Genomic DNA, 13,736 nt, shown 5'->3' on the forward strand with positions numbered 1-13,736 from the left:
AACTTCACATCCCTTTTGATTATGTAATGTCTCTTCTTATAAATATTATCAAGGATTCTCTTCAAATATTACATCATCATCTCTATTTCAATTAATCCACTTATATATTTGCCTTCAACAATTAACTTTTTTTTTCTTTAATGTTTAAAATCACATATTGTACATGTTTATTGTATTCAGGACCCATGTGGTCACTCAAATTCTTTCAGCTGATGTCTTTAATGAATAAATAAATAAAAAATCAAATTTAACATTTCTTTAGAACACTTAATGTTAGGATTTATCATTTTGTAGCGTTTTGTGATGCAACATTTTTATGGAATGTTTGGTGGTAGAAATTCAATGCCATCAATGTATTAAGGGGTTAGGTACAGCTTACAGCAGTAAAATTTTGTAAATATTCAAAATGTTTTCCTCCATTACTGTATCTTGTACAATAATGAAAATTAGTATGTATAAAAACTGTCCTTCTGCCACATGAAAAAAATATATATATTTTTTTTCGACTTAAAAAATTATTTACATTTTATTTTTAAAAATTGATTTCACTGTGCAATGATGAAGCGTTTCCCACATAACTCGAAAACTATCAAACATTTTGTGATGAAATTTTTTGTGTGTATTTATGCATGTCATATCTACAATATGATGCAAGATCACTTCTCTACCCTTGATAGATTGTCTGTTAAGAAATAAATTCATTTAAAAAAATGTTCAAATATCAATATTTTCTTCTAACACAGAATAAAAAAATGTGATTTATTAAGGAATGCAGTTGAAAGAGCATGATATTATAAATATTTTTTTTAATCGTAAAAATATTTTTTTTTTCATATATCAGAAGGACAGTGTTTTAAACATACCAATTTTTATTATTGTACAAGATACAGTAATGGAGGAAAAAAATGTTGAATATTTCCAAAAATGTTACTGCTGTAAGCTGTATCTAAGGTAAATGACCCAATAGTTGATACACCATCGTTAAATAACTAAAAATAATAATATTATACATTGTTACGAATAAAGCACTACGAGATAACGTTAATATCAGAATTATAATATACCGATTAGTGCATGAAATGTCGGTCACACTCATAGTATCAATTTTATCTCGTATGTAAACATATGGAGCTGATATGAGTGATAACAGAATACCGATTGGCGATTGCAGGGTCCTTCTGGTGTTCAATATTAATGCTATCTCAAATGTAAACATATTAATTATGTTTGGATGAGAGATTAAGGAATATATTGTTTACTTCAGATAGTCATACAATGAAGTAATTTTCTTCAAATAGTTTGATAAAAATATAATCATATTTTAAATCGGAATCGACAAGGCTGTTAATTCACCACGATAAACACTCTATTTTATTACACACCCAGAAACAAAATTTGGGCCACCTGAACTTTTAGGCCCAATTGTATAAAACTCCCTGTCTAAAGATCAACTTTGATCGAAGATCGGAAATTGAACTGAGTTCAGACATTCCCTTCTATTGTATAAAACTTTTCTGCGATCAAATTACCTTGGTTCAAATGCAATCAAAGTTTACGTGAAAAGGATATGGCAACATCGCATAAACAGGTGAAGTATGTGATGCGCGCGCCATGTTGTACAGGTTTGTTCAGTGTTGCCAATTTAGCGACTTTAACTCTTTTTCGACGACAATTTCTTTTAACTTATATATTGCTTAAATAGGGATTTAGCGAAAGTTTTAGCACCCCATAGTGACAAAACGTAATCTTTCTTTGTTGATAATGGGAAATCTAGCGACTTTGCAACTACTTTTTGGCGACTTTCCGTACACTCTGTTGGAGACACTGGTTTGTTTCGTGCATTGTAAATAATGGCGGACAATAACAAGAAGGTTCATCGTTCTCCAAATTGTTATCATGTTATGGTGTTTGATACTGCTAAACATAATAAAGCTTTATAAAACGACAATTTTCGTTTAGTAATACAGTTAATTGAAAATTTATGAATGTACCTATCATATCATGAATAATTAATGGTTGTTATAAACATAATATAATTATATGTTATGTTATTTGATAATGCTGAACACGATAAAGCCTTATAAAATATAAGAATGTTTGTGTATTTTTAAGGCAAGAAATTGAAAAAAATATATATATATAATATATAAATGTACAGTAACTACCATATCTATTAATATTAATAATAATGGTTATTCTATTTGCATAATCTGCCACTCGTATATTTCAAACAGAAAAGAAATAACTGAACTTGGATCATTTAACTTAATCGGAGAAATTTCTTCAGTCAAAGTTGACTTTAGTTTAAGACAAATTAATCTCAGATTACACTTTATACAACACAAAATTCCAAGTTCAGCTAGAACGAGGATCAATTTAACCTCTGATCTAAGATTAAATGGTTTATACAATCGGTCCTTAAAGTTCTACGATGAAAGAGTAATGGAATGGAGAAAAACTCCCCCCGGATTTGAACCCGGGTTTTCAGCTCTACGTTCAAATCCCGGCGCCGGGGGGAGTTTTTTTCCGTTCCAGTACTCTTTCATCGTATGATAACGCAGAATAACTGCATGGAAATGTCATATGTACTTCGGTACATTAAAATAATATACTTAAAGTTCTAGTTATAACTTACTGGACATGATCAGTGCTTACTGAGCGTGCGCAGTATGTTATAACTGGGACTTAGGTGGCCCAAATTTTGTTTACTGAGCATGAGCAGTATGTTATAATTGGGACTTGGAAAGTTTAGGTGGCCCAAATTTTGTTTCTGGGTCTGTACAAGAAAATAAGCATTTCTAATCGAAATTTCTGTGCCTACTTATCATAACATTACATTTCGTGTTATTTTCATCAGACTAATTATGTAGACTCTCTATACGTCTTTCTGAAGATGACACTCTGCAATATCATTAACTGTACGAAAAAGGTTAATTTATCTTTATTTACTTAATTATTTTTATTGCTAGTAAGTTTGAAATGAATACAAATTAATAAATACAATGAAATATAAACTAGCCCACTCCTGAATGAGTAAGACTCGTGCTCAGGAGGGGATTCCAATACAGACAAAAATAAAATTAAAATTGAGAGTGAATACAGATTAAATAGTGTTTAATATGTTTATACCCAAACTATAAATCCAATACAATTTTTTTTTATTTTTTTTTATTAATTTGGAAAGGATTCGTGGTTGAAATATTATTGGAACAAAATTTGTTTAATAATCTGTATGCTATGATAAAAAGCTGCATTGGTTTTACATTTTGGTTGAGACAAACGCAGAGAATTCATATTTTTAGTTCTATATTTATGTGTATACCTTTCAAAGTTATTAAAATTTCTATGAAAATATTTCAATAAAATAAAATAATACATTTGTTTAATGTTGAAAACTTTGAAATGTTTAAACAACAATTCAGTTGGGTAATATTTCTGCCTTTTTAAACAAATTTTTAATACTTTTTTCTGTAGTAAAATTAACGGATAAAGGTTCGATTTATAAGTTCCACCCCAACCTATAATACCATACATAAATATAGATTGAAATAATGATAAATAAATTACACGTAAACAGTTAAGTGACAAAATATTTCAAGTAACATAAATGTTTTACGTAATTTATTGCAAATATAACGAATATGACTATTCCATTTTAAATGATTATCAATAATTATACCTAAGTATTTAACCTCATTAACTTCATTAATAACTCAACAATTGCAATTTATATCGGAACAATCAGAATTATTATGCATTTTAACCTGAGAATCTATAACAATAAATAGGGGCTCTCAGTGGTATCACAGTTAATTTTGATTTTTTTTTTTAAATTTCATTTATTATATGTATTCCATAGATCTTACATTAGCATTGAATCTTTATGATTATGGAATATGTCAAGAGTTATATAATTTTTTGACGAGATAAGGTGGCGTAACACTGCAAACCGGAATATTGTGGGTTCGACTTCCGATGTGGTAAAGGATTTTTTTTTTTTTTTGATCGATCTAATCCCTCTAGTTGTACTGTACTATGGCCCTGGGGATTACTCTCCCTCTAATATAAATGAGTACCAATGATATTTCCTTGGGGGTAAAGGTGACGGTCACGTAAGACTGACAGTCCTACTGCCATTAATGCCCATTATCTCCCGCTACCCTTTGAGCCTGTAATAGGTTTGGCTTTACGTTCATAATAATAAACTTTCGAACTTATCCTTATACAGATTTTGTCAAATAATATAGAAAACCGTTTTATGATATAGTGACAACACAAAACGAGGATGAACTACAATATAACGTTATATTTAGAAATTTAAACAATTAGGAAATAATACAATATGAATATATTCTACATACATCTTGATTACACAACTTTTAACAATGTATCACTTCGGAATATGTATGATAAGACTTTCTTGTGTTAAATTACCCCAGAGAAATTCTCAACACACAACTCAATTTCATAACACACACATTCTTTGACTCTACACTATACTACGCGAACACATCCTCACAGGAAACAAAACAAGAGGCGCCAAAACCAACAACGACCAGTTCTGATGATGACCCATAAATAGCTCGAAACATGTAAACAAGGTACGTTAGAATTTAACTCAAGAAAGTCTTATCATACATATTCCGAAATGAATATATTATTGAAGAAATCCACCGCGAAAAATTTCCTATATAGTAATTGTAAAATTCCTTTGCAGAACGAAAAGTTACATTTCTTCGGATAAAATTTCTGAACTAAAGGTCAAAACTAAAATTCTTTTAATCATTCATTACCATAATACACTCCTCTCTTAAACTGACTGAGCATATTGGAAATTAATTCAATGGCTTTCCCAAAACACGCTATGAAATGTTTCATGTAAAACAATTTTTATCTCGAAAAGGAAGCAAAAACGAGGAAAATTGCATTGAACCTTTTTTGTTTGAAATATCTCAAAGAGTAACTCCCTGAAATTAATGACATTACTCATGGTACACCCTGTATATTGGTCTTTCGCGCGCTATTTTTATATATCCCTGAGGTACATCACACAGTGGTGTCCATAATCATGTTATCAATGTGAAACTGAAATACCATTCTTATTTTAAAAGAACTATCAGTACGCATATCTCTATTCTGTCTCTCTTTCTAAAATGGAATAAATATTAGTTCCCCTCTCTTTACTCAAAACAACGAACTTCGTCGTAAGATTAGACATACATTTAATGGTAAGGTGCGTTCACGGATAAAATATGAAATGCCACTCAGGTATTCTGGAGGAAATGTGTGTATGAACGGTTTCAGCTCACTGAGAATGTAGCCTTGTGACTGTCGTAGTACTTCGAAATCTACACCCTGGACTGTGAGGTCAGTGATTGCCGGCAGAAAAAAAAAAGTGTACTTCAAGTCGCACGTGTCATTTTCTGTTAGCTCACACTGTTTAAACATGTCATACATATTCTTTTGTAAACATATTTTGAACCTTCAGTTAAATCACTGCTTCAAGTGGCTATAATAGGTCTATGAATTCCCTGAACCCTTCTTCGATTACTGGTACGAAAATGGAGATTTATCTCCCTCCCTATGAGGAATGGCAGTGGGTTCCTGCTATTGGGCTCTTCGTATAGGCCTACTCTTGTGCCATGCTAACTACATGATTAGAGAGTTACGTTACCTGTTAAAATTTGCTGTTGAGTTTTTGTTCTAAGAGTGAGAATAGAACTGGCCAGTGTCAAATAATAATTATAATCCATCACCATCTTCATCATCACTTATCCAGTTAGGTTTGGTTTTCACCAGGAAAGTAGTAATTTAGGTATATCTCTCTCCCAAATAGGCAGTAGCAGTAGCAGTAGTAGTATATTAACTACGATTTGAACTCCAGAGTTTATTCAGCGTCGAATTTCAACATGGACGAATAATAGTCAACAAGTTTTGCCTGAAGCCCTCTATTAGGAACAAATATCCTTTACGTGTCGCAAATCTACGACAAGGGATCCATATCTTCACTGCCCTCTTGGAGAAATCCATGTTAAAGATTTTATCTGCCTTTAAAATCTATCAATCTCGGCCAGGTTTGAATCCGCGAACCTCGAATCTCCAACGATTAACCACGGAGGACAACTTCAAAGCAGAGCCCTGTACAACGGCCCAGTCCATGGGCTGCTTTCGCACTGCCAGCACTGGGCTCCGCAGTGTCGCACGGAACTAGCTCGTGACGTCACTCAGCATCTCCGCACGGGTCGGAGCGAACTACTTGCGGAACGGTTTTGCGCGGTGGGCTTGTATTAAGGCATCGGCCAAAGTTTCCGCTTCTATCAGTTACTCTGAATTTATTTTGCGCAGGCTTGTGCTTGTGTGTGCTGTTCGATCAGCTGTTTCAAACGTTTTCGTTTTAGTTTTTGATTTCGGTTTTTCAAGATGAGTCCAAATAATCGCAAAGAAAATACAGTCTTTGTGAGGCTACTATTACACTATCAAAGTTCTTTGACAAAGAATATGATAAAATATTTTATCAAAGATCTTTGATAAAGGATAGGATTTGGGTATATTACACTACATAAAATCTTTTATAGAAGAACAAAATCTCTCCGAACAATTATTGTTCCACAACAGTGAACACATGTTCCGAGGATTTGTTGGAACTAAAATTTACGCGTTAAGTTTATGATTTGTTCATACTAATATTTACGCGTTATGTTTATAACACCATGAATGAAGAACAGCTACAATTAGTTCAATTATTACAATATGCATGTTACTGAAAAAGAAACAGCTGTGGGTTAAATCCCTGATCACAATACAAATATGTGATCAGGGTCAAACCATGGATGGCAATACGTGATAAGAGAGATATACATCAGAACTTATTGAAAGAGTTACAGTGCGAGAACTTGAAAAGTTATACAAATTATTATAAAATTTTATTATTATTATTATTATTATTATTATTATTATTATTATTACTATATTACAAAAATTAATATTTTGAAATTAAAGGACGAGGAAGCTAAGCAAAATTATCAGGTCGAAATTTCGAATAGGTTTGCCACTTTAGAAAGTTCCGACGAAGTTGAGAAAGAATTAGATGTTAATAGCGTGTGGGAAAATATCAGAGATAGTATCAAAATTGCAGCTGAGCAGAGCATAGGTTATTATGAAACTAAGAAAAAGAAACCGTGGTTTGATGAAGATTGTTGCATGGTAGTAGAAAGAAGGAAACAGGCAAAATTGAAATTCTTACAGGATCCAGTTGAGGAGAATAGAGATAATTATTTCAATGAAAGACGGGAAGCAAGTCGTACACTTAGGAATAAAAAGAGAGGTTACTTGAAGGAAAAACTGAATGAGGTAGAAACAAATAGTAAGAATAAAAACATTCGAGATTTATATAAGGGTATAAAGGAATTTAAGAACGGATATCAGTCAAGGGTAAACGTGATCAAGGATGAGAATGGTGACTTGCTTGCAGACTCTTCATCAATCCTAAACAGATGGAAAAACTATTTTGCGCAACTACTAAATGTACATAGGCCAAATAGAAATGATCGGGACGATATTGAAATACAAACTGCTGAGCCATTTATACCCGAACCCACGATTTCAGAAGTCGAAATTGCGATAGAAAATCTGAAAAAGTACAAGTCTCCAGGTATCGATCAAATTCCAGCAGAATTAATACAAGAGGGTGGAAGTGCATTATATAGCGAAATTTATAAACTTGTACTTGCTATTTGGGAAAAGGAAATTGTACCAGAACAATGGAAGGAGTCCATAATTGTACCTATTTTTAAAAAGGGGGACAAAACGAACTGTGGTAACTTTCGAGGAATATCACTTTTGTTGACGTCGTACAAAATTTTGTCCAATATTCTTTTGAGGAGATTAACTCCGTACGTAGATGAAATTATTGGGGATCATCAGTGCGGTTTTCGGCGTAATAGATCGACTATTGATCAGATTTTTGTATTCGGCAGATAATGGAGAAAAAATGGGAGTATAAGGGTACAGTACATCAGTTATTCATAGATTTCAAAAAGGCATATGACTCGGTTAAGAGGGAAGTATTATATGATATTCTTATTGAATTTGGTATTCCCAAGAAACTAGTTCGATTAATTAAAATGTGTCTCAGTGAAACATACAGCAGAGTCCGTATAGGTCAGTTTCTATCTGATCCTTTTCCAATTCACTGCGGGCTAAAGCAGGGAGATGCACTATCACCTTTACTTTTTAACTTCGCTTTAGAATATGCCATTAGGAAAGTTCAGGATAACAGGCAGGGTTTGGAATTGAACGGGCTACATCAGCTTCTTGTCTATGCAGATGACGTGAATATGTTAGGAGAAAATACACAAACGGTTAGGGAAAACACGGAAATTTTACTTGAAGCAAGTAAAGCGATCGGTTTGGAAGTAAATCCCGAAAAGACAAAGTATATGATTATGTCTCGTGACGGGAATATTGTACGAAATGGAAATATAAATATTGGAGATTTATCCTTCGAAGAGGTGGAAAAATTCAAATATCTTGGAGCAACAGTAACAAATGTAAATGACACTCGGGAGGAAATTAAACGCAGAATAAATATGGGAAATGCCTGTTATTATTCGGTTGAGAAGCTCTTATCATCCAGTCTGCTGTCCAAAAATCTGAAAGTTAGAATTTATAAAACAGTTATATTACCGGTTGTTCTATATGGCTGTGAAACTTGGACTCTCACTCTGAGAGAGGAACATAGGTTAAGGGTGTTTGAGAATAAGGTGCTTAGGAAAATATTTGGGGCTAAGCGGGATGAAGTTACAGGAGAATGGAGAAAGTTACACAACACAGAACTGCACGCATTGTATTCTTCACCTGACATAATTAGGAACTTGAAATCCAGACGTTTGAGATGGGCAGGGCATGTAGCACGTATGGGCGAATCCAGAAATGCATATAGAGTGTTAGTTGGGAGACCGGAGGGAAAAAGACCTTTAGGGAGGCCGAGACGTAGATGGGAGGATAATGTTAAAATGGATTTGAGGGAGGTGGGGTATGATGATAGAGACTGGATTAATCTTGCACAGGATAGGGACCGCTGGCGGGCTTATGTGAGGGCGGCAATGAACCTTCGGGTTTCTTAAAAGCCATTTGTAAGTAAGTAAGTATTACAAAAATTATTTATTTACAACTTTTCATTTTCTTCATACTTCGATATCAGAATTTTGTGGTAGCAATATTCCAGTTATATTTGCGTTCCGCTGTATTTGTTGCAAGGTATAGAAATCTTTTACCAAAGATAACAAGCTGAACTTAAATTTTATAAAAGATCTTTTATGAAAGAAACGTTTATAAAAGAAAACTGCCATATATTTTATAAAACATATTTGTCGAAGAACTTTGATAGTGTAATAGCAGCCCGGAAAACTTTCATCACAGACACAGTCCTTGAAAGCATACATGCTAAAATACAGTCTCTCTCTAGAGAAAAAGTAATAAAGGAGAAAATCGCTGCTAGAGAGTTTAAAACATCAGAGTTGGATGGAAATTAAAGAAGTACCATAAGGACAGTGTTTAAATCTGTGTTCGACAGCAGTGGAAAATAATTTAATTTTGTAATGTGTCCGGTATACAAGTAACTGTATGCTCATGCCACACACCAAGCGAAAGCACAACCAATGCGTGCAAACACGAAAGCAGTGCTGAGCTGTGGGCCAGCCTGCACGACTCCGCTTCAAAGGGACTAGGTGTGTCCATTTTAAGTTAAGCTGAGCATATTACCAAGGAATGTATTAGTTGTTAATGTCTATCGGTGATTCAAAATTCTTAAAGGAAGAGGATAGTGTGTGCTAAATGGCCCACATTATTTAGATAAATTATCGATATTTTCGCAAATTACCATCGGTATATTGACAGTTACCAAGTTTAGCCTCTGGCAAGTTCAGTTTATGGTGACATTGATGTTTATATTATTATTATTATTATTATTATTATTATTATTATTATTATTATTATTAATTTTGGTCTCTTCACGAACTACGTGAATTGGTTTGAAAACTATTTAACAGATAGACAATCTTGTGTTAGACTAGGTAATTCTCTCTCGGATCCATTTAATAGTTTATGTGGAGTCCCTCAAGGATCTACTTTGGGGCCTCTCTTATTTTTATTATTTATAAATGACATAAGTAAAAGAATAAGTTCTAGCTTTCTTTTATTTGCGGATGATCTCAAAATCTTTCTCAAAATTAGTAGTTCGGCTGATTGTCAAATTCTTCAAAAGGATATCAATTCAATTGCACTTTGGACTGTTGAAAACGGAATGAAAATTAATCAATTCAAAGCTTTTGCTATTTCTTTCACACGTAAAACAACCTCCCAAAAATTTAATTATACTCTTAATAATGTCATAATTACTAGGAAAGGTACTATTAGAGATCTTGGTGTCTTACTTGATTCTAAATTATATTTCCATATTTATACCCATTCATTAAGAATGCTTGGTCTAATTAGATCTATAACTTATTCTTTTTCTACTCCTATGTGTTTGCTAATTTTATACTATACATTGGTCAGATCCAAGCTTGAATATGCATCTGTAGTATGGAACTCTATTACTTCCACTGACTCGGCTAAGCTTGAGAATATTCAAAGAAAATTTATTTCCCTTTGTTCTTATAGATTTTTACCTAATTCTGATGATTATAAATATGAGATTAACTGCATATATTTTAATTGCTGTAGTTTATTTGCCAGACGTCAAGATCTTGATTATTTATTTTTTTGTAAAGTTCTTAAGGGTGATATTGATTGTGAATCTTTCCTAAGCAATATCAGTCTTCGCATTCCTGCTAAGGGTTTAAGATATCATAAAATGTTTTACAATAGAAATTCTAAATCTCTCTCTCCGGTCTGCAGATGTATAAAATATGCGAATTTGCATGGATCAAGCTTGGATCCATTTAATCCATTTAATGTGTAGTATATATTTTGAAGTTTTATATCAGTTTTCATTTATATCTTTTGTTTAAATATGTATTTTAATATTATTCTCGCTAACTTTTGTATCATTTTGTTATTTATTAATTGACTTGATTCCATCCTTTCATTTTCAAATACAATTACTTTTATCTCATTATGCTATGTAGTTTAGTTATCCATTTTATCCCGTCCATTCATTGTCATTATTGTCGTTGTATTATAATCTTGTATATCTTTGTAATAGTATTTTATATGATTCCATTCTTCATTTATGATGCCATTATTTCATTTGTAATTATCATTTTAATTAATTGCCATTAATTTAATTATTTCTTTGTACTTTTATTGTAAATTATTGCTAATGTTTTTGTTATATTGTTTGTGCTGAACTGTAATTGGCTCTGGCTGTTGTACAGCACATTAAATATAAGTAAATAAATAAATAAGTAAATAAATTATTATTATTATTATTATTATTATTATTATTATTATTATTATTATTATTATTATTATTATTATTATTATTGTACTGAATGTTACAATTATGTATTCACGTCTCTGTTCTCAGATGGTGAACTACTACAAGTTCAAAGAAAATAATCCAGAGATCCACAACGATGTCAAACCAATGAATATGAGATTTATCGGAGACGATGACGTATTGTCCGTCTTACCGTATCGCGAACAGACTGGGAGGAGAATGATGATCTACAGAATAGGTAAGAGCAAGCAGATATATAATCTATGTGAATGTAATTCGGTTTGGCTTTGACTTAAGAGTTCTTATGCTCAGGCTTGTTTTGGCCCATTCTGCACCCTATATTGCATATGCGATAGTTGTCCAAGTCCGACAGATGACTCAGGTGGCATTAATGAAACCGATGCTGACAGTGGGCCGTCCTGCCTCAGCCCTCACAGAGCCAGGTGCCGTCCTCGGACGAATAGCCTTATCAACAATCATCCCTATCTATAGCCCGGGTCAACTCACTTCATACCTTAAGGGTGAAACCTAACCATTTTTTCCCCATTACTACATATGCTAGTGGATTGTGGTGATTTTCTAGTTTGCAGGTTGAATTTTCTTTTGCCAACTTCGTTTCGAATTTCGATACTGACAAATACTACAAATGGTAGTGATTTTGTAATTGGTATGTTGGCAGCTGAGACAAATATCGACAATATTTGTCGGTACTGCAGTTCCATGAAATTAAAATTGTACTAGATTTCTGAGCCTGTTACTGGAAGCTAGAGAAAATTGAACATACTAATAATTAATTAATTAATATCATTATTAATATTAATACATAATAGTTATTTTATGTGTTGCGTTGTGGTTATAATTCCAGACTATAGTCATGTAAGTTTTCGGAGTTAGTACTAATAATTTCATGTGGTCAAACATTTTTAGGTTAGGTCTCGTGAGTCAATAGTTTAGTCAAACCAATGAATTTCATATGGCCAGACAAAATACTTGACATGTTGATCTCTTTCTCGTATCTATAATTTGCCTACGAAAATATGTTACAAATTATTGAATTATTTAGAATAACCTTCCAACATAAAGCACGGTAAGTAAATCAGTCATTCAGAACGTAGGATCGTGGGATATCTGGTAACAGTTGGCAACACTGACAAGACGGCAATATTTGCTGTTCAGGGACTGTTCTTCTTATGTTACCCTCACTATAGGAATGGATGATGTTGAAATCGGAACGGATTTAATTAATTGTGGAACCCAAGAAAATATGATAATGATGATGATGATTATGATGATGATTGTGGTGTTGTACTATTAATTTTGCTATTTCGTGCATATAATACAAATATACTTATTCACTTTAATAGTTACGATACCATAATTGTATCGACTATTATACAGGGTGATACTAAATACCATCTTCGAAGACCAGATCGTTATAGACCACATTAAAACATGCATAAATAATATAGGAACCAATATTTTGTCCTGCAATGTTTCCCAGATGTCTAATGGGGGAAGTATTGTTTCCGTGGGTAAGGATGGATCATAATATATTATGAGGAAACGAAAAGGAAGGCAGAAAATAGGAAAGATTGAAGAAGTCCACACATGTGGAGTAACGGTCAGCGCGTCTGGCCACGAAACCAGGTGGCCCGGGTTCGAATCCCGGTCGGGGCAAATTACCTGGTTGAGGTTTTTTCCGGGGTTTTCCCTCAACCCAACACGAGCAAATGCTGGGTAACTTTCAGTGCTGGACCCCGGACTCATTTCACCGGCATTATCACCTTCATATCATTCAGACGCTAAATAACCTAGATGTTGATACAGCGTCGTAAAATAACCCAATAAAATAAAATAAAAAGATTGAAGAAAGTTCGGTTTGCAGTGAAAGACCTGCCCTTGGGTAGAACACTAAATGAATGAATGAATGATTCATCATTATAAGAAAATGCCTATGTCAGATGATGATGATGATGGTGATGATAATGAATAAGAGTAGATCTTATGTAGACAACGATGCATTAGATTCAATGTCTACGTTAGAAGTTATTGGTGATTGTGATAAGAAAGAAAAAGAAGACGGTGGTGGTGGTGGTGGTGGTGGTGGTGACAATGTTCAGGCCCGTATTTAAGTATGGGCCAAATAGACCTGGGCCCAGGACGGCAAAATTTTGAGCAAAGAAAAAATCGAGCTGAAAATACATTTTTACATGCTACTTCCCCTGCGTTAGATAGTAGCAAATGTTAAATTGTTACATGCCACTTTTTTTTTCCGGCCCATGGGTGTAGTACT

The 13,736-nt window shown here is 33.3% G+C and overlaps 1 protein-coding gene across 1 annotated transcript in view; it reads left to right on the forward strand.

Moving 5' to 3' along the window:
- Positions 1-13,736, forward strand: part of LOC138710919 (alpha-tocopherol transfer protein-like) — a 151,187-nt gene that overhangs the window by 106,827 nt on the left and 30,624 nt on the right. Inside the window, exon 4 of the mRNA XM_069842116.1 lies at positions 11,531-11,681. Coding sequence (XP_069698217.1) covers positions 11,531-11,681 — 151 coding nt within the window. The remainder of the gene's footprint in view (positions 1-11,530; positions 11,682-13,736) is intronic.

This window comes from Periplaneta americana, chromosome 12 (genome assembly GCF_040183065.1).
Source record: "Periplaneta americana isolate PAMFEO1 chromosome 12, P.americana_PAMFEO1_priV1, whole genome shotgun sequence".
NCBI classification, from domain to species: Eukaryota; Metazoa; Arthropoda; class Insecta; order Blattodea; family Blattidae; genus Periplaneta; species Periplaneta americana.